This window comes from Triplophysa dalaica, chromosome 2, assembly GCF_015846415.1.
Source record: "Triplophysa dalaica isolate WHDGS20190420 chromosome 2, ASM1584641v1, whole genome shotgun sequence".
Classification (NCBI taxonomy): Eukaryota; Metazoa; Chordata; class Actinopteri; order Cypriniformes; family Nemacheilidae; genus Triplophysa; species Triplophysa dalaica.
The window spans coordinates 17,926,705-17,948,024 of record NC_079543.1 but is presented as its reverse complement, the minus strand read 5'-3'; the positions used below and the strand labels follow the sequence as shown (position 1 = coordinate 17,948,024).

Here is a 21,320-nt window from a genome sequence, read left to right as displayed (position 1 = left end):
TGGATAGGCCACAACATTAAGACAAAGGCCTCGATAGGCCACAACATTGTGACGATGGCCTCGATAGGCCACAACATTGTGACGATGGCCTCGATAGGCCACAACATTGTCACGAAGGCCTAGATAGGCCACAACATTGTGACGAAGGCCTGGATAGGCCACAACACCAAGACAAAGCACTCGATAGGCCACAATATTGAGATGAGGGCCTCGATAGGCCTCAACATTTAGATGGGGGCCTTGTTATGCCACAACAATGAGACAAAGGCCTCGATAGGCCACATCATTATGACGAATGCCTCAATAGGCCACTACATTAACAAGGTGGCCTCGATAGGCCAGAACATTTGCACGGGGCCTGGATAGGGCACAACATTTACACGGGGACCTGGATAGGCCACAACATTTACACGGGGGCCTCGATAGGCCACAACATTGAGACGAAGGTCTCGATAGGCCACAACATTGAGACGAAGGCCTCGATAGGCCACAACATTGAGACAAAGGCCTCGATAGGCCACAACATTGTGACGAAGGCCTGGATAGGCCACAACACCAAGACAAAGCACTCGATAGGCCACAATATTTAGATGAGGGCCTCGATAGGCCTCAACATTTAGATGGGGGCCTTGTTATGCCACAACAATGAGACAAAGGCCTCGATAGGCCACATCATTATGACGAAGGCCTCAATAGGCCACTACATTAACAAGGTGGCATCGATAGACCAGAACATCTACACGGGGCCTGGATAGGGCACAACATTTACACGGGGACCTGGATAGGCCACAACATTTACACGGGGGCCTCGATAGGCCACAACATTGAGACGAAGGTCTCGATAGGCCACAACATTGAGACGAAGGCCTCGATAGGCCATAACATTGAGACAAAGGCCTCGATAGGCCACAACATTTACAGGGGGGCCTCGATAGGCCACAGCATTATGACGAAGGCCTCGATAGGCCACAACATTGTGTCGAAGGCCTTGATAGGACACAACATTGAGACAAACGCCTCGATAGGCCACAAAATTGAGACGAATGCCTCGATAGGCCACAACATTGTGTCGAAGGCCTTGATAGGACACAACATTGAGACAAAGGCCTCGATAGGCCACAAAATTGAGACGAAGGCCTTGATAGGCTACAACATTGAGACGAAGGCCTCGATAGGCCACAACATTGAGAAGAAGGCCTCGATAGGCCACAACATTTGCACAGGGGCCTCGATGTCATGCGTTTTAGAGAGGCGGGTCAAAGAAAAGATACAAACATGCACGATGTGTGAAAACACTGCATTTTTTTACTTTAAATCGTGCAAACACATTGCATTACATTTAAAGAAAACAAAAATATTTGTTTTAGCCACGTCATATCACCCTTTAAATCTGCCGGTTCCGCGTGTATGAGTGAATGTGTTGCACGGATAAACATGCTACACATGTGACGCTCGTGGATTTCTATGTGTCTCACTTTATGAGGACAAATACACATGTACTTCATGTCCAGAGTTGCCCTGAGAGTTATTTCAGGTGCATTTAACTTATTGCTGCGTTCGTAACAAAACTGAAATAAAGCAAACTAAACTGAACACCCAAAATAACACAACAAGACGAAACGGAATTTAATGCTTGGAGGATCGAGAGTGATATTTAGGTTAAGTATCCAGCTAAAAAAAGAGTAATTATATGTGATTTTTCAAAGGCCTTGAAATGGATAATGAAACCGGTCTTTCAGGTGGAGTAGGAATCAGAACAGCCGATATGAATTATTCTTAGTTAAAAAAAGAATAATAAATGCACGCTCCGGGATCTTGAATACAAAGGAAAAACACAGAATTTTTAGCACTGACTAGAGAACATTGTATGTAAAAACAAGGCCTGACGGAGACTAATTTTAAGTAATCAGTGTTTCCCTGTATCTTGCTACAAATCTGCCGTGATAATTAAACACCATAGTTCAGTGCTGGCGCTATGGGGGGGCATTCGAGGGCCGGGGTAGTAATTCTGTAAATATTAAATGTGCAAACTGTAACCTAAACGAAATAAAATGAATGTGGAAAAAGTAATCAGTTTGGTTGTCATGTTACTGGTTACTGTTGCGGGAATATGGGCATTGCCCCTTTAAGAAGCACGGGGTTTATAGTCCCGGCCGTACTGAATGATAAGTGCAGGTGCGGGCAATTCACGTGTGAGAGAAAAGTAACAGACGAAGAAAAGGAGTGTAAGCTGCTTTAGAGGTTTTGTTGTTTTCTTGTAAGTTTGTGAAACAACCCTGGAGTTCGGGTGATTGTCAAAAGGTATAGTGATGGATGGAGCTTTCGCTGACGAGATTAAACAAAGTGCTTCGTAATAAGTTTGGCAGCTCATCCTTGTGAGAAATGGACCAGAGCACACGGTTACAGCTAAGATTATCCGCCAGGCGGATTAACAGAAGGTAACAAATGTCAGAGATGGGTAAACTGCATTTATTTGCGTTTTGCCTCCACGACAGCCCTCCGCTGTGTGTGATTGAGTTAACTGTGTGCATAGGGCTACCACATTGCCTCGACTATGTGACAAACATGATATGGAAATTAACAACAACAAGAATAAACGAAATTCACAAATAATAATCAATAATAAAAAAAACTTTTTTCTTTTTTTATAGCATTTCTGCTGTGTTGGACTATGATGTCGCCACTGCGTCAAAATATTTCTTAAATGGCAGTGCACCGCCGCCAATGACCCATTGCCCCTCCAATAGATCTGTTCTGTTGCCGACTCTGCTACAGTTAAATGGCAGGGACGCATGACTAATTTTTCCTCCGATCGAACAACATGTACCTTACCTGTTTCCGGTATTTTTAGTTGGTAAAAAACACGCAAGGGACAGTTATAAAACGTTTTACATTCCCTGCGCTGCTCAGCTGTTCCGATGTAATCAAGCGCTATAGGCCTACACAAGACCATTTGTGCTCGCGTCTTATGCACGCTTGAAATCGAAATTGGTGATAACTTTAAGGAACAAACGCTGCATGAGAAGTTGTTCATGTTTAACATTTAACATAAAATGCATCTCTTATATGCAATATGCAGCGTTTGAGAACTTTTCTGCACGGCATTTGAACAAAACGGCCGACATGCACTATACAGCGGGGAAAATAAGTATTTGACACTCAGCATTTTTTTTATCAGTAAGGGGATTTCTAAGTGGGCTATTGACACAAAATTTCCACCAGATGTAGCCATCAAGCCAAATATTGAATTCATACAAAGAAATCAGAACATTTAAGTATACAAGTTCAGTCATAATAAATAAAGTGAAATGACACAGGGAATAAGTATTGAACACATGAAGGTGCAAAATGTTATAGAAACCCAGGAGATCACCTGAAATCTGTCAGTATTGAGAGAGAAACCCTGCCCCCTATCAGTACTAATTGATATCAGCTGCTTCAGTCCTAATTGATGGCCTATAAAGGCTTCTTATTACCTAGAGGCATACAGGAAATACTTCATGATGGGTAAAAGCAATGAACTCTCTGTAGATCTTCGTAACCTTATCGTTGAAAACCATTTTGATGGGAATGGGTATAGGCGCATTTCCAGAATGCAGAATGTTCCTGTGGGGCAATTATCTGGAAATGGAAAGAGCATCAGTTCACCATAAACCGGCCACGATCAGGTGCTCCACGTAAGATCCCTGTCCGAGGAGTCCAAAGAATAATCAGGAGAGTTCTCCAAGAGCCAAGAACCACTCGGGCAGAACTTCAGGAAGACCTTGCATCAGCAGGTACTGTTGATTCAAAGAAAACTATAAGCAATGCGCTGAACCGCCATGAAATCCATGCACGCTCAACACGCAAGACTCCATTGCTGAACAAAAAGCATGTTGAGGCTTGGTCAAAGTTTGCGAAAGAGCATTTGGAGAAGCCTGTGGATTATTGGGAGAATATAGTATGGTCAGATGAAAGCAAAATTTAACTTTTTGGCAGTCATTCTACACACCATGTTTGGAGAAGAAATGGCACTGCCCACCACCCCTAGAACACCATACCAACAGTTAAGTGTGGGGTTGGAAGCATCATGGTTTGGGGCTGCTTTTCAGCAAGAGGTACTGGCAGACTTCATATTATTGAAGACAGAAAATCAAGCTGCTTGAATGGCCCAGTCAATCACCTGACCTAAATCCCATAGAAAATCTATGGAGAGAACTGAAGATCAAAGTTCATAAAAGAGGCCCAAGGAACTTTCAAAATTAAAATACCATTTGTGTGGAAGAAAGGGCCAGAATCACTCCTGAGCAATGCAGATGACTGGTCTCTCCATACAAGAGGCGTCTAGAAGCTGTGATCACCAACAAAGGCTTTTCTACAAAGTATTAAATAAAGAGTGTTCAATACTTATTCCCTGTGTCATTTCACTTTATTTATTATGACTGAACTTGTATACTTAAATGTTCTGATTTCTTTGTATGAATTCAATATTTGGCTTGATGGCTACATCTGGTGGAAATTTTGTGTCAATAGCCCACTTAGAAATCCCCTTACTGATAAAAATGCTGATGTGTCAAATACTTATTTTCCCCGCTGTATGAGAGTTGAGTGACGAAGTGTATTAAATAACCCAGAATTCCCGTAAAAAAAACTGGGAAAAGCAATTGCTATGTGAGCTGAAAAGATCGCAGCCGATTAAGCCAAGCATGATAAGCAAATAGCCGTGTAGTCACAAATATCATCTGTAACGTCCTTGATCACGACCGATCAGAGCGCGTGAATATCGGCTGGTTCAACTGCGAATGCAAACAAAGGGTAAGTGGCGATCTTATATACTCCAAGTGTTAGATGAGGATTGGTTAGGTCTATACGTAGTAAGTGAAGCTTCCATTTCTGTGGAAGAAAGAAAGTCAGAAAGGCTGGAAATGATTAGAGGGTGGGGAAAGATTGCGGAATTTTCAGTTTGGGTTGAACTTTCATTTTAATAGACAGTATAGCCAGTTTTAATTGGACAGGTTTTGAAAGTCGTCTGGCTCAGTTTTTGTGTTTTATTCTGCACTGTTGGCTAAAGTTAGTTCCCATCTCAGTTTTTATGTCGTAACCAGAGACGTCCTTTACCAGGGAACTTGCACTGTATCTGCCAGGTTGCCATGGGAAACAAAATACCCCTGTGCCATGCTGAGAGGATTGACTACTGCGTCAGCAGGGTCAAACAACTAGAATGAGCATGCTTCAACATGTTGAATCGGCGGCGGAGCTCATCTGGGAGTCAGATCATTTTGATTGGCTTTTCGGCTTAGCGATCTAGTGTACAAGAAAAAAGCAGAAATAATGAAACCAAGAAAACAACGAAGATGCTCTTCTCATTTGTTTTAATCTATCATACTAATACAACATGCACTTTTATATCTAAAAATAAAGGCAGTATGGATTATGTATGTGTTGTAATGTTACAACAACAAAAATAACTTTAGCTTGCCAATCAGTATTCAAGAAAAATAGTTTATCAGTGCATTCCCCTACAGAGATACCATCCTTGTAGTTTGGTAGGTATGATTGGACTTAGGTCCTTCAGCATGTGTAACAAACTGAAAATATATTATACAGACAGATATGTAGTAGTATCACCGTCTAGACATAGCACTGGGGACTGGAGGCCTCAGCGTGATGACCCTGCGTGTGGGAGACCTCACCCTGGAGACCTCCTGTGATTTATAAATGACCTCCCCACATTAGTATTTCATGTGACACGTTCGCATGGGATGATTTTACTCAAATTCACTGCCTTATTTCCCGGATATGATGGCAAAGTTTGTATAGCCTATAGTTGTATTGCGTTTAATGATATATGACCATACCTGTCAGCATTTGAGACCAGTGATCCCGAACAAAAGATCACCGCAATCACGGGTCTCAAATAGTACAATATTTCCATGATAAATAAACAAACGGGAGACTCCCGGTAACTTATGGATATCACCCAGCACCCAATATAGTACCAAAACACTTCAAAGCAGCCTCCATTATTTGCAAACGGTGTATAAAACCTTTATATATGAGCTCACCAAATCACAGAGATTGCGATTCGCATGGGCCTCTGCAATTAATAGAAATGACTAAAGGTCCCCAGGTAATACTAATCTCGTGCGTATAGATCTCAGGGCACATCAAGCGATCTCAAACAGAGCAATAGTTACGTATAGGACAAAAATTATTTACTCAAATGTAACCTGTCGGTTTTGGCTGATCTCCAAAAGCAAGGCTACTGACAGACTACGCCACCCCAATTAGACAAGAAGGGGGACCTGAATAACTTAAGCACGCAGGTTGTTCAATTCAATGAACTAATATAAACAAGACAAAACCAAACAAACTTAAATGCACTCAACAAATACTCGCGAAACTTCTCAGAAACTGCCCACTTAAGGGCCAACAGTTCTAGCTTCATTGAGCTTTAGTTGGTTATATTTCTCTCTGGAGGCGCAAACCTCGGCTAGCATAGGCAATAGGATGCCTCTGACCCTCCTGTTCCTGTGACAAAACAGCTCCAAGTCCCACCTGTCTAGCATCCAAACGGTTTAGAAAAGTCTGCATAACCCAACACTGGGGCTTCCACCAATTTCCTTTTCAGAGTCATAAAGGCATCTTCCATAGCTCCTGTCCATTTCCCTTCCTGCGAGGCATTGACCCCAGCAATCCATTTCTTACCCTTTCCCTGGAGTTCTCCCACCAACTTGTGCAATGGGGCAGCATGCTGAGTAAACCCTTCCACAAACCACCTATAATAAGAAGCAAACCCCAAAAAGGAGTGAAATTCCGACAGCTTACTAGGACGGTCCAGCTAGCCACTGCACTAACCTTCTCAGGATCGGTGGACACTCCACGTGAAGAAATAATATGACCAAGATATCGTACCTCCTTTTGGAAAAAATGGCACTTAGGAAGTCTCAACTTCAGGATATTCTGTTGGAGTCTCTCCAAGACGATCTCTAACCGCTGAAGATGCTGTTCAAAGGAACTCGAAAAGATGACAATATCTTCCAAATACAACAACAGGGACTGGAACCGTTGGTCACCAAAGACCCTTTCCATCAGCCGTTGAAAAGTACTAAGGGCATTGCACAACCCAAATGGCATCCGATTATACTCAAAATGTCAAAGGGTGTTCGAAAAGCAGTCTTCTCTTTGTCTCTCTCTGCCACTGGTACCTGGTTGTACCCACTAGCCAAATCAAGAGTAGAAAACCATTTTAGCACCTGTTAGTGCATCAAGTGACTCTCTTATTCGTGGTAGGGGATATGCATCTTTCCGTGTTTTCGGGTTAAGTTGACGATAGTCAACACAAAGAGGTATGCTACCATCCTTCTTCTGCACTACCACGATAGGTGACGAATAAGGGCTACTGATAGGCCTAACCACTCCCTGTTCCAGTAGCTCGTTAATGTGTGCTTTAACCTGCTCGTATTGGGAAGGGGGCAACCGGCGATAGCGTTGCCGAACTGGAACATTATCCATGCCAGGGATTTCCTGTTCCATCAATGGAGTACATCCCAAGTCACCTACACTCTTACTGAACACAGCACCAAACCTTGTCAAAAGGGACCCAACCTGCTGAGACTTTTACCTTAGAAAATGAGGGCCAGTCTTCGGTAGGGTTAAATGTTGGGTCACCACTAGTTTCCGTGACTTGATTACAAATGACAGATTTCAGCCTGGCGCCACCTACCCCATCCTCATTTCCCAATAATGGCAACCTAAACATATACAAATGTCCCAGGAAAGTTTTTGGTCTAAGCCACTGATCTCTCTCTCCCAGATTTACCACAGGGACACAAACTACACCTTGATATACAGGTAGCAGACTGTGACAAGTATCCCTTAGCGCAATCAGTGTCGCCATGGAAACAGAGGGTTTCAACGTGGCGCAGCTGCCGGTCGTCAGAAATTGATGAGAGACGGCATAAAAGCCAGACCAACCCAAGGCATGGTGAGCTACGACTCCATAGCATGAGTTACCTAACGTGTCTCTCCTGTTCTTCCAAACAGGCTCTGACGACTGGCGGCAAGGCTCGAGTTCACGCCACACTGTCACACGGGATACAGCACGAGGAATCACCAGATCATCACGCCATCTGCGAGCACATCACCCCCCATCACCTCCCGGACCGAAGCCACGAAGTCACAGACACTTGGGAAAACCCAACGGCCACGGGAGCACTACATCATTTAATAAAATTCCCCCCCGGGGTGTGTGTTTTTGAGATCCGGTGTACGTGTCGTTTCTCCACTCGCCACACAGACATTTAAAAATGAGAACATTAGCAGGTAAGGCACCATCCTCACTTATCGGTGGTTCCAAATAGACTGAAGTAATGGTCAGGCCACACTCTGGCCGCAATTCATGGGAACCCACTGAAGGGAACACGCTGGAACGCATATTGCAGGCCCTGCTCTCACAACTGCTTTACCCACACAACCAGTCCCTGCGGTCAGGGCTAAACTTTGACACTCAGAGAGGGCTTGTCTCCACTCCCTTCCTGCCTGCTGTACTATGACCTAAGTACTGACAAAGAAGCTCTTGATAACAGAATTGAGAATGTTCATACCAAGAAGACCTAGAACTAAGAGTTTTTGTCGTCTCTTTAAGGAATCTTGGGGATCTTTCATGATTAGCACCCCCATATTAGGGAGAACTTTACCCAAAACCCTAACCTCAACCTCAAGCTCCACGTATCCACAATAGGGAATTCCCAGACCATTTGTGGCCTTTAACTGCAGCCAATCACAAGGCTGCAGACAATCCTTCACATGGGCAGGGAAGCTAGACTCAAAAAAACTTTCCGTCATCATAGACATCATAGATCCAGTGTCAAGGAGACAAGGGGTTTTAACACCCCCAAATAAAACTTCCACCACCGTACATTGACCAATGAGTCGTGGCAGCCATCTTCCACTACACATGAGCCTAAAAACCCTCCCTGCAGGTGCCAGGCTCCCAGCACCAGAGGGGGTTAGTTTCCCTGCTGCAAAGTCTCCTGCCCTACACATTGGCCTTGCGTCTTAGGCGACGGTCTAGTTACTAGTTCTCCCCTTATGGGTATGCTTCCCAGATCTACACGACACAATCTCGCAATATGTCCTACTTTGTTGCAATGTACGCAAATTGGTCTACCATCCGCCTGAAAGCGGGCAGTCCTAGGGCGAGGGGCAGCAGCACCAGCCACATTATCTGCAGTGTTCAAACTCAAAGGCTTCAAAAATTGTGTCTAATTGTCCCTGTTCCATACGGAGAGACTCTTTCAACGCTGTCAGTTCACTGGCAGGTTCGGAAGTCGAATTATGCGACGGGTACACACTAGCTATTTGAACATCTGCAGCACAGGAATGGGAACGAGGCCTGGCCCTAGGAGTTTCTCCTTCATCTGCCCATCTTATAGCTTCAGCACGCACTTCCAAAAATGACAGTTCAGCCTGCAATCGCACTTGTCTTTTTAATTCCCTGCGTAGATTACTGTAATGCATATGATCCACAAACTGGTCACGTAAGGTAAGATCTGGATCGCAAACTCCCTGAGGGTTCTTTCATTTCATTACCTCCATTAAAGCCATAAGAGCAAGTGAATACTCGTGCAGCAACTCCCCTTCTTGTTGCCGACGTTGGAAGAACTGCTTCTGCAAACTAACAAGGGACTGAGAACACCTATACCAATCAAGCAAGATCTTAAAAATTTCCCGGGATCATCCCCATTGCTTGGGGGCCGAAACTTTATTTCAGCCTTGGCTTCCCCATCTAATAAATCATACACAAACGAGGCCTTTTCGGCCATCGAAACAGGCCGTACCGTCAAAGCACTACGCACTTCTTCCACCCAATCCTATACAGTCAGCATATCTATGGACATTTTACCTGAAAATCTAGAACACTTCCTTTCACGTGGAATGTAAATAAACCGCTCTGGAGCAGGAGTGCTGACAGGGGCCCTGGGAGGAAGTGCATTACCACCATCTCAGGATGAGCAATCTCTCCCTCCTCAGGCTTAACGTCAACAACCCCTCTCTGCAATTCCTCTCGAAGCAGCCTATTATCTGCCTGTAGTTGTTGTACTAGTTCAGTCAAATTACAGAGTTGCTCTTCCATCATGAAAACAGGAAAAAGAAACTATAATAATATTAATATGAAGACATTCCTGTATCGCTGACACCGGAGCCAAATTCCAGAGTCCTCGGTCCAACGCCCTCACAACGACAGCCACTGTTTGGATGTGACGGGAAGTAGTGAACAGCGTACGGTCCCTTTAAGGGGGCGGGGGGAAGTAAATGGTCCGGGGTTTTTAGTCTCGTGGTAGTAGACAGGCTATCGTTTGTTCTCGTCTCTGCGAGCGCACGCGGCAGTAGTTCTCTCTGGATTGGCGATTGGAAGAAATGTAGGTGACTTCTGTTTGAGAACGTAAGTGTGGGATTTGCATGCAAGTAGTTTTATAAAAACGTACATAAGTGTAAGGGGGCAATGTTATGTGTTATGATAGGACTCTTATTTCGATTTTCTTATTTCCATATTTGGGGTCTCTAGGAGATGCCGTGTGCGACGGTCGTCTCCTTTATGAAAGAGGTGGCTTCTACAAGTCTAGTGGTGTTAATTATATAAATCAAGGTATGGCGTATGTATATATATTTATGATATTTGGGGAATGATTATGTAGCTGGGAGATGATAAACCTTTTTCTATTTATTTATAATAAATTGTGAAGATTTAAATGATTTGGGTTGGTGTTCTGTGACTCTAGGTTCATTGAATTGAACAACCTGCGTGCTTAAGTTATTCAGGTCCCCCTTCCTGTCAAATTGGGGCAGCGTAGTCTGTCAGTAGCCTTGATTTTGGAGATCAGGCGAAAGCGACGGGTTACACACATAAGATTGCTGCTCCATTCCTATCGGATCCAATATTGAAGACACGGCACTGCTTTTTAATTTTAGTCTCTCCACAAATTCAGTGTCGACCTGTGCATTGTTCACGAAGGAATCCTCAGAGAAATGAAACAAACAAATGCTACATGTTTTTCCCACATGAGCTGGAACGTCTTTAAAAACAAACTATAACCACACATTACTAATATCGGAATTTGAAGGAAGGTTTTGCAGTGACTGTATTCTTGCACAACCAGGGATGGCACAATATTTAGCAATCTTTAACAGCATGTTTGTTTATTGCTTGCTCCCTCCAACTGGTTCCGTGTTACTTGTGGTACTTCAGTTCTGTCATGCGAACCAGTGGGTGGGGCTAGAAAAGTATTCGTTGATATTCTTTCTGAGGAGGTGGTGTTCAACCTATCAATGTCGTGAATAGGTGCATTCCAGAACCTGGTGTTTGCTGGGCCTGGGGTCAATAACAGATGTTATCTCAGTAACAAGGGCATTTTCAGTTCTGACACTTACAGAATGTTCGTGTGAATATGATTCCCTCTTTTTTAACAAAAGCTTGGGTTAAAATTGTGATTTTAATTCATGCCTCCTTTAACAACTGTGCTTCTGTATGCTCAAGTCATCCTCACCAAGGATGCTCACAGAGAGCCATACAACTTTGTATCGCTATCGAGGTGAGCTTTGGGGGCATCAGCATGACTACCCTCTAGAATGAACACTTCAATCAAGCAGGCCCGGATTAACACAGTGTTGTGCCCTAGGGTGACCACATTTGAAGTTCCGCCCCCGAACTCACATGTTTGTATAACATGAACATTTCATACTAAATATGTTTATTTCCATCATAAATTGGATGAATGAGGACTACAAAAAATGTCCAAAAAATAATGCAAACATACCAATAGCGGAATTCAGCACCACAGAGAGCACAGCAGCAAAAACACACACAATGAACTTTACAAGCACCTAACTAACAAACACTAACAATGAAGACAAACGGTTATGTACAGAATCCTATGCAGAACAAAATCCACACTGGAGAATTAATGTATATTTGTTGTAGAGGACCTTAATTTTAGATTAACTTTCAACAAATTCCTTCGGTACTGAGATTTAACTTTTTAAACATATTTTTCTTGTAAACCAGCATCACATATTTGCCCAGAAATAATGGTAACTTTTAGCTTAAATTTAACAGAAAATCTTATTGACTTTGTGCATGAAACATCGTTAATTTAATCCTCGAAATCCATTTCCTGGACTAGTTCGGGTAAAATAGCAATCAGGAAGAGTGCAGACAGCCACTTCTGTCTCATGGTTGTCCTGTGTTTATTCTTTACTCTTTTAAGTTGTGAGAAAGATATCTCACCCTTGCAGTTTGTAACGCTCTCATCCATTTACATCTAGTAATTTAGCAGACGCTTTATCCAGTTTGATCCAAAGCAACTTACAAACTGAGAAATAATAAAAGCAATTACAATGCACATCTGGTTACCGCTTTTGCTTACAGGATTACATGCTCCTTGAGTCATACTGGTTGAGGCAATAGTTTTGATGCCTTCTGCTGGTGATGCCGATGTCTTTTCCTCATTTCAAAGAAAAAAGCGTGATATTGCAGGTACGTTTCGAAAGGGTGGCTTTGAGTCGTGATACCTTCTCTTTTTAAATTAACATTTTTGCACAACCGCTAAACTGATGCCTATCCATTTTGAAAAATAATCTAAATTGGCTGGCCCTGAGTGGGGGGAGGGGGAAAATACACTGTGATGTCAACCAATCGCAATTCTGTAATATTTTATATTTTCTCACTTTTTATTCTCTCTCTGTTTATTTACAATTGTACAATTAACTGTCATTTTGTATATGCATTTCTTCCAGCAAAGTAATACAAACATTTTAAAGGTCTAGGCATTCCTTTAATCATTTGGTGCCCCCCTATCTCATCCCAAATATTCGAGGATCCTACACTGTAAAAAAAGACATATTACTTATTAAAATACAGTCAAAACCCGTCAAATTATATTTCAAACATTTTATTTTGAACAGCAAATTTACAAGAACATGTGATTTTATAGGGAGAACTCTTTATATTTATGGTAAATTTCTTGATATTTTTGGTAAATTTCTGGTGCCCTAGCTGCTTAATTCTAATTTTTAATACGATCAAAAAGCATCAAAATAACAACACCCCAAAACTAGCTATAATATTCAGTTTGCACACAAATAATTCAATATTATTCTATCCATGCACTAGATGTCATGATCCCGGTCTTGTCGAGGTTTTATCTGGCGTGGGTGTGTGTTTCTTTTTTGTGCTTGTTGTTTTGACAGCTCACCATGTGCTCGGTGTCTGCGTCATTCACCCTGCCCTTGTGTTTCCCCATCAGGCTTTCCCTCTCACCGGTGTTTCATTACATCATCACTCTTGCACCTGTATCCTATATCCCAGATCATTATCGCCCCATTCACATATTATCCTCGCACCTAGCCTTTTGTCAGGTTTTTATCCCTCTGATTCTCTCGTCTTGTGTCTGACCGTTGTTCTAGTTTAGCTTTTTCAGACTGCCTTTGTCTTAGCCTTAGTCTCGCCATTGCCACAGCTATTATTATCCTCTGTCCTCTAGCCTTACCCTGTTTCCTCTAATCTGTGACCTCCTACAGTTCCCGTTGGCATCCTGGACCACTCTCCCCGACCACCAGGCAAGACTATTCCCCCGACGGGGGCTGAATTCTCTTTCTCTCATCGCCTTGGTCGAACAGTCTACCCACTGTTTCAATGGTTTCTCTCCCTGAGTGGGTCCTGCTCTCTCCTCTGCGAGGTTGTCATCTGTTCAGCAGGTCAAACCTCTCCCCAGCGGTCAATATGCTGCCGGTGGTGTCTGACATTATTAACTATATGGACTCTTTTCCAATAAACATTTCATTACCCCCGCACTTGAGTCTGACTCCTGGGCCTAAATGCCGGGGGGACGGAGGGGACACGTCCCCCTCCATCCGAGGGTTGTTCCCCCCAAATCATTAAAACTCGCAATGTCTGTTGTGATTAATATATCCATGTATAACTAAACCTAACTAACCTAAACCAAAAAATGTGTTTTAAGTTTAGAAACAGTTGAGTTCCCCCACTGCCTCACATTGGTTGGCCGTTTCCCCATTCATCTCACCTACACTTTGTACGCCACACATAAGTCAGGTATGCGGCTCAGTTAATCAGTGGCTGTAGAACTCCAATAAGAAGGCTATTTTATTCACTTTAAATGAAGTGATTCTCTTTAATGTAGTTGATGCCAATTCATTAATAAATTAGTTGTTGCAAAAAAAGGCTGATTACCGATGTATTTTCCATGAATCTGCTTTGTTAACGATTAAAACGTTACTTAGCTAGTTAACATTAGCTTGTTTACAGACTCAAGTGCGGGGGTAATGAAATGTTTATTGGAAAATAGTTTTATTTTGGTGTCCTGGCATGATGTGAACAATTAGCCAACGATCCTGCCATTCAGGTCCCATGTCACACACAGCCGCGAACATACCTGTGACAATTCAGTGACATTGCCATTATATTTAGCGAATTTCAGACCTATTTTGTCCACAAAAGGTGCACAAGCTTTTATTCAGTTGGAAAAGGTTGTTTTCTCCGCATCTATTTTGTGCAGTGTGTGCGCGGCAGATAAGCTAAACATGCAGTTGAATGAACTCAGGCGATTCATCAACAAAGAATTTAAGCATCGTTCACAGTTGCTGACTGTTTGGGTACTCGAACATGAACGTTTTACATCTATTTACGTAGTTTGTTGGCGGAGGCAGTGCACTACACTCTTTAATGTAGATGTATCGTGACCTTGTCAGGATAAAATGTGCTTAAGTGTTTGAAGTGACTCATTGTTAACATGTAGTATCATGGGTATTGTGTTTTTATACGTATTTCCGGTCTTGACAACAGATACAAAAAAAGATGTAAATGGAAACAGTTTTATTAGGTATTCACTTGTATTACAGTATGTGACAGTTCAGTTCAGTATTAAAATATTACTGCAAGTCTGGATGATAAACCTATAAACTTAATGCATATTGTTGCTTTGTTTCGTAGTAAGTACAATTTTGACTGTATTATTTGTATCCCCTTCAAAAATTGCTCTTGAGAAATGTTATGTTTATTGTCCCCCATACTGTTAAATGAGATTAACGCCCATGATGACACTAGAGGTGGATTTTGTTTGTACATCTGTCTATAATAGATAGTATCCACAAATCTGTCATCTAGCCATCCCTGATCTAACCATCCTACTATTACGGAGCCATAAATATGGGTAGATAAATGAATAAAATGTTGCCTACATTTCTGCAGTTATCCAATAGTGCATCTCTTAGGCTGTCAATCATAGAACAGACCTTTTCAGAAAGAGCATATCAAGTTTTTCTTTCCATTAAACAGGATTAAAATTATATTATTTTTTGCATTAAAATCACACCTCAGGGGAAAAACATGTCATGAACATGCCGTTAAAATGTATGGGAGCCTATTAAAGTGAAGTCAACAAAAATCAACACACCAATCCAGTTTGTCGAACATCAATGAATGAGTTATTTGTGTAAGGGGTGGGTTGTGAGATCTGAATGCTAGCATTACACAATAACTGTGCTTTGCCTTTTTCTTTACTTATGGCTGCTTCATGCATGTGGGCTTTTACATTGCCAACATGAATGCCTTTTTAAAAGTTTCATCGTCCATTTGTTCAGATGTTAGGTTAGGTTTCCAGAGACATTGTAACTCTATGAACAGGTAAACATCACGTATTCTTTTGTTTCATAGAAATGTGAGGGTGCTGGATTGTCTGTGCAATCATTTAAACCAGTGGTTCTCAAATCCAATCCTAGAGATACCTTTAACAGAATATTTTGGATATCTCCCTTTAAAAATTAGGTAATATGTAATAACATTTTAACAGGGAGTCTGATTCTTCTCCAGGAATTCCAGTTCTTTCCAAGTTTTGTAACAATCCACATACACTGAAGACAAACACGATCCAACACCGGGGTTAAGTGAAGCTGACTTACTTTAGACACAGTGTAATGACAAACATCCACAGGAAACAGATAATATCCAGGAGTACACAAAACATCAAAGGAAACAAGGGTAACACATGAACTATGAGGTCAGGGGATTTACAACAGGATAGAATACAAATAGACCTGACAATGACTGGTGGTGCAAGTGGAGGTTAAATGCCATGTGGGTAATTGAGTACAGGTGTGACTGAGGGGATACAGGTGTGACTGATCAGTTCAGATGAGTGAGTGCACAGAGTCCTGGGAAGTGTAGTGTAACTAAAAGTCTGGGGATAAAGTGTGAGGATATACATGAGGAGATGCTGGTGCCGGGGCCGTGGCCGTGGCCGAGACCGGTCTTGCGGGTGTCATAAGTTTGTTTCAAAGAACCAGTCATTCGTATTATCCTGGTGAATGTAAATACATCCAAACACATTAAATAAAGTCGAGTGAGTGCCTATAGCTGACATTTCATTTATTAAAAAAATATTATTCAATCATTTTATATATGTTTCCGGGGCAAAAACAACAGGACAAAAACTAAGAAACTAAATCACGACACAACGTCAAAACACAAGGCAGGGCAAGGCATGGCAAGGCAGGGCAAGGCAAGGCATGGCAAGGCAGGGCAGGGCAGGGCAGGGCAGGGCAGGGCAGGAATTAGACGAGGTAAGGTAATCCAAGGGTGTATGCAAGGCAAATAATCACACAGTCAGAGAAGCAACAAAAGCACAGAAGTGCAAAGAACGAGCACAGGACAATGGACATGAGGATATATATAGGGAGACAGACAAAGGATAATTAACAAGGGGACAGCTGTAGGGGATGAAACACTAATGGAGGGGAACAATTAGTGACAAGACCGGAGAGAGCACATGGAAGGTCAAGTGGGCCAAAATGTCTCTCTCCATAAAACCTAAGGCTTTGCCATACCAAGAAAGACATGACATGATGAGGCAGAGTCATGACAACTTCTGAAGGATATACAGTACAGTAAATAAAAGTAAACAAGTCTTTTAACAGAAACCATGATCAGGCTCATGACTGAGAGAGTAGTGGTGATTTGAGAACTGTTGAGACTGATCTTTGAGTAGAGTATTAGTATAGTAAGAAATAACAAATAGACAAAATAAATCATTTAAAATGCAAATTTACTTTTAGGTATCTCCAGCTTTGTAGTTGAACAAAAATATTTTATGTTTACATGCATTTAGTATTGAAATTGCTTTTCCTGATGTACAGACCTTGCATCTTTCCTGGACACACAGAAGCCCTTCGATCCAACCAACCCAAAACCAGTCACACAGAAATGAACCAAAAGATTAGACCAACTTGGTAAGAATAACTAAATGAGCAAAGGCTGCATGATATGACAGAAATCATTTGTTTAATTCTAAACTATTTTTACAACTTCAATTTTCAGTTTGTTTCTTAAATTACAGTATGAGGATAATATTTTACAGATTTACAAATTGATACCTGACTGATTTACTTTGTCCTCCCCAAATGCATCTACCCTGATAGTACACGTATATCCACATTTTCATCCGTAAGACATCTGGCAATTGCTGTTTGTTCATTGGCCCAACATCTCTGAGGTGTCTGCTGTCAGATATCATATAGACCTCTAGAAGATGTCTGTAAGATCTGTATGATTTAGAATGGATGTACAACAGCTTTTTCTAAGATGTTTAGTTTCTACGCAGCAGATGTTTTCCAGATCTTTAGCAGACATCTTACAGATGTTCTTGTGCTATTTGGGTATTAGCTCAGTATACTTCCTTGTATTTAATCTCATTCTGTCTTGTTCATCTTATATTTATTGCCTTTTTTTTGGGGGGGGGTTTACTTATAAAACATATCACACATTAAAAAAATGTTATTGATGATGCAAGAAAAAAATATTATTAGTTATGTTTTCCCTAGATTTTCTTTCGCAACTTCCTAGTTTATATTTGGCCAGTTTTTATGTCCTGTTACTGTCCGATTGACTCCTAAATTATTTTTATTTTCCCTGAGTATTACCTTTTGGCACATCTGTGGCCTGCATGGTCACTACAAGTTAATGCAGGTGAATATTGCCATTTGTAACTTTACTATACGTTTGGGCGAACCTCTGCCATTATTTTAGCTACACTAGTAAAACGTATGACTTTCACCTCATTTGACCCAGCATTTATATCTCGCCATAGATACTCGGGAGAGAGCAGCTTGCTAGGTTTGTTGTAAAGAAAATACCTGTTCAAGTGAGACTCATCGTGCCATAGTGCCTCGATGGATTTAGCACGATCAATACTCTGCTTCTCAGTGCATGTTTTGGTGAGATTATGCACCTCCTGCACTCTGCCACCAAACGCGCCACCAGCGTAGTAAAAATCACCTTCATCAGCTGGGATAAACGCTTCTGACTCTGGTCTACGTTCATTTGTGAATTTTTCCCTTGGATAATTATAAAACCAAGGGTGAATCACTGCTACCAGATTACTTAAAGTCTCCACACTCCAGCGGGCATGGAACATTGCATCCACATCGAAGCAGAAAATGTAGTCAGCCTCATTGTCCAGTTCACTCTCAGTTAGTTTTTCCAACGCTGGCATCCTGCCCATACTGATGTCCTGCCACCTATTCGAACTCGGTACCTTCCGCACTATCAGCTTACGTTCTTCACCGAGCTTGACATTAGGGATGGCTTCTGGTTGATCTGTAAATATGTAATAATGCACTCGATATCCAACAAAATAATGTGCTTCTGCTGACTCCAGAAAGTCTTTCAAAAATATCATGTATCTGAAAAAAAAAGAGAGCGCTCAATTTAAGAGTTTGTTTCTGGAAACATAAAAGAAACACCAAAAGTGTCACTCTAACATAAATTTGTTTTGGACCTTTTGTTGTAACAATAATTTCTTGATATTATAATTTTTCAGTACAAATTATGATTTGATCGCATTTAACTCACTTTCCCACCACAAAAACAGTAGTCGCTATGGTGAGGTTCTTTTGTTTGTAGACGTCGTCGATGAGTGTAGGATCAAAGGTTCCCTCCCAAACAATTGGTGCCAACCATGATGATACAGTAGCAATATCTCTTCGACTGATTTTAAAACACAAAACGCACTGTTGTCATTTACCATGCCATTTAAATTGAATGTGCACTGCTATATTTTAAAACTTACGCATCCAGAGCACTGGGCTGTTTGTAGTGCAGCCTGTCAAAAGATTGAAACAGAATAGAAGTTTTTATAATAGTTCATAGACTTAAATGTTGATATAAATTGAACACATCTTAACTATAACACCACTTACCAATATTTGAAAATATTTACTTTTGGATTATAAATGATCAGCTCACTGTACTAGAACAAGATTTTTGTACTATTGAGCTATACCCTTATACTATACTCTTCATTTGTTAAGTCTGACGTCTCACACCAGCGTTTCCGGGTTTAAATGCTCTTCCAGATGGCATAGGCAAACAATAAAAAATGCTAATATACACTCATGCATTGCTGTAAAATTAATTATCTCCATAACGATATCCCAGATGACCAGTTAGCGATTTTTTTCAATCATTTCTGAACATATTGAAGCCTGGAGTAAATGTGTGAAATTAATAAACAGAGCTCATAAGAACAGCTGTTCAAATAGTTGCCTTATGTGAAACGAGAGAAGACTTGAAACCAGAAATGGTACTGTTTACATCATGACTTTACAAATGGATAGAACTTGATCTGTCTCTGGGAATTTTCCAAACAGCATTTATGCACCCTTGAAGGACCTTTTCAGAAGTCTGTTAGCGTAGGGTACATTCCATGATCACTTAAAGGAAGTGAGTTCTGTTTGTGATCATGTGATCTTAGATTACGAGTTCTTGTGACGCATTTAAAAAAATATATAGAGTGAGATTAACGTTACCTATAACGTTAGTACAATAATTGAGTTACTATGTGTTTTATACTATTGTTATCAGTTATAAATATAATTTAAGATTATTCAAATAGATTAAATTTGTAAAGCCTTTTGTGTTGCACTTGTATGCTTGTGACCGATGTCCGCAAGCAGTTTTAGTGCTTCTTCAGTTTTAGATTTGCCTTCTAATTTTTTTTCTTTTTAATAGTGTGAGATTTATTTTTGAGATTTATTGTGAATTTTGGGGTGATGAGTTGAACTGATGTCGCGCAAATGCGCAAGGAGCGTTGTGGCGGAGTTGATCTCGCCACGATGAGAGACCTCGGTTAAAAAAGTAATCAAGAGTTATATTACCGATCGTGACCGCCTGCATTTTCTTTGTTCGAACCCTTCCGAGGATAGTGCCTGTTCCTTTTATCCATTCCCCTCTTAAAATAATTTGCTAATAATTTGTCATTTGGTTGATTATTTTATCTATTTAATGTGTACATTTAATTAATCTCTATCATAATATCATTGATCCGTGCAAAGCAATGGAAATCCTTTTACATTTTATTGGGAATTTCTGTCCCACCTTGAAATTCACTTCCTAAACTCTGTCCCCCCACGTTCCCCCTCATTTTAAAGGGTGAATAGCATATGATTTTTAAGGTTGTACATTGGTTTCTGGAGTGTCCAACAACAAATTTATGTACATAGTAGGTGTAAATACACTATTATGTCGTAATAATAGGTAATTATTCTTATCTTATTTCTTGACTGACTCTCAAATGATTCGTTACGCGATTCATCCATCTAATCCCCTCCTATCCGCTAGCATAGTGTCATGTGATTGGTCAGGTGATGTAGTCTGCTGTGATAGGTCAAACGCGTTTGTAACGAGTAATGATAATGAATGTCAGTTGCGCGTTGCACGGGTATCGCATCTCTTTGGAGGAGATCGGAAGCATAAAAGTACGAGCGACCGGAGTGAGGACCAGGCCTGGATTTTATGTTAAGTTTTATGTTTGTGTGGCCGGGAGTTGCCGACATTTTACTTTCGTTTTGTGGTTTGTTTATTTTTTATTAAAAGTTGTTGAACGTTCGCCAGTTCCCTCCTCCTTCTTCCCATTCCTTGAACTTGTTACATCATTCATTATGTGTCACAAATTGAACGCCTACCATCATTGCAGGATTACGGTTTACAGGTTATATATTATATACAGTGTATAGATAGAGATGTCTGGGATTTCACTTTACCAGTTTGAGCCCGAGTCTGACGAAGTAACATCAGACGATAGTAGATAATAGATAGACGATAATAGATTGAACACAAATTAGCCGGGTTCATAGATAGATAAACAAACTGTAATACCCCAGAAATAACGGTACATGTTAACTTTAGCGTTACCTGCATAGCTAAACACAGATATAAAGTATACAAATATTTCTTGAAGTTCAGACAAAAATAAATAGTCACACTTACA

General features: G+C 41.1%; 1 protein-coding gene across 3 annotated transcripts in view; it reads right to left on the bottom strand.

The window, feature by feature from the left end:
• Positions 1-14,857: 14,857 nt before the first annotated feature.
• Positions 14,858-21,320, bottom strand: part of LOC130439580 (histo-blood group ABO system transferase 2-like) — a 40,873-nt gene continuing 34,410 nt past the window's right edge. For 2 of the 3 annotated variants that reach the window (XM_056772225.1, XM_056772227.1), the window contains 4 exons: positions 19,122-19,154; positions 18,905-19,039; positions 18,187-18,735; positions 14,858-16,355 (listed from right to left, as the gene is read on the bottom strand). In XM_056772225.1, the coding sequence (XP_056628203.1) occupies positions 16,181-16,355; positions 18,187-18,735; positions 18,905-19,039; positions 19,122-19,154 (892 nt within the window). In that variant the 3' untranslated portion in view covers positions 14,858-16,180. Of the gene's footprint in view, positions 16,356-17,082; positions 18,736-18,904; positions 19,040-19,121; positions 19,155-21,320 lie in introns of those variants that run through there. The other variant, XM_056772226.1, reaches the window with a different exon arrangement.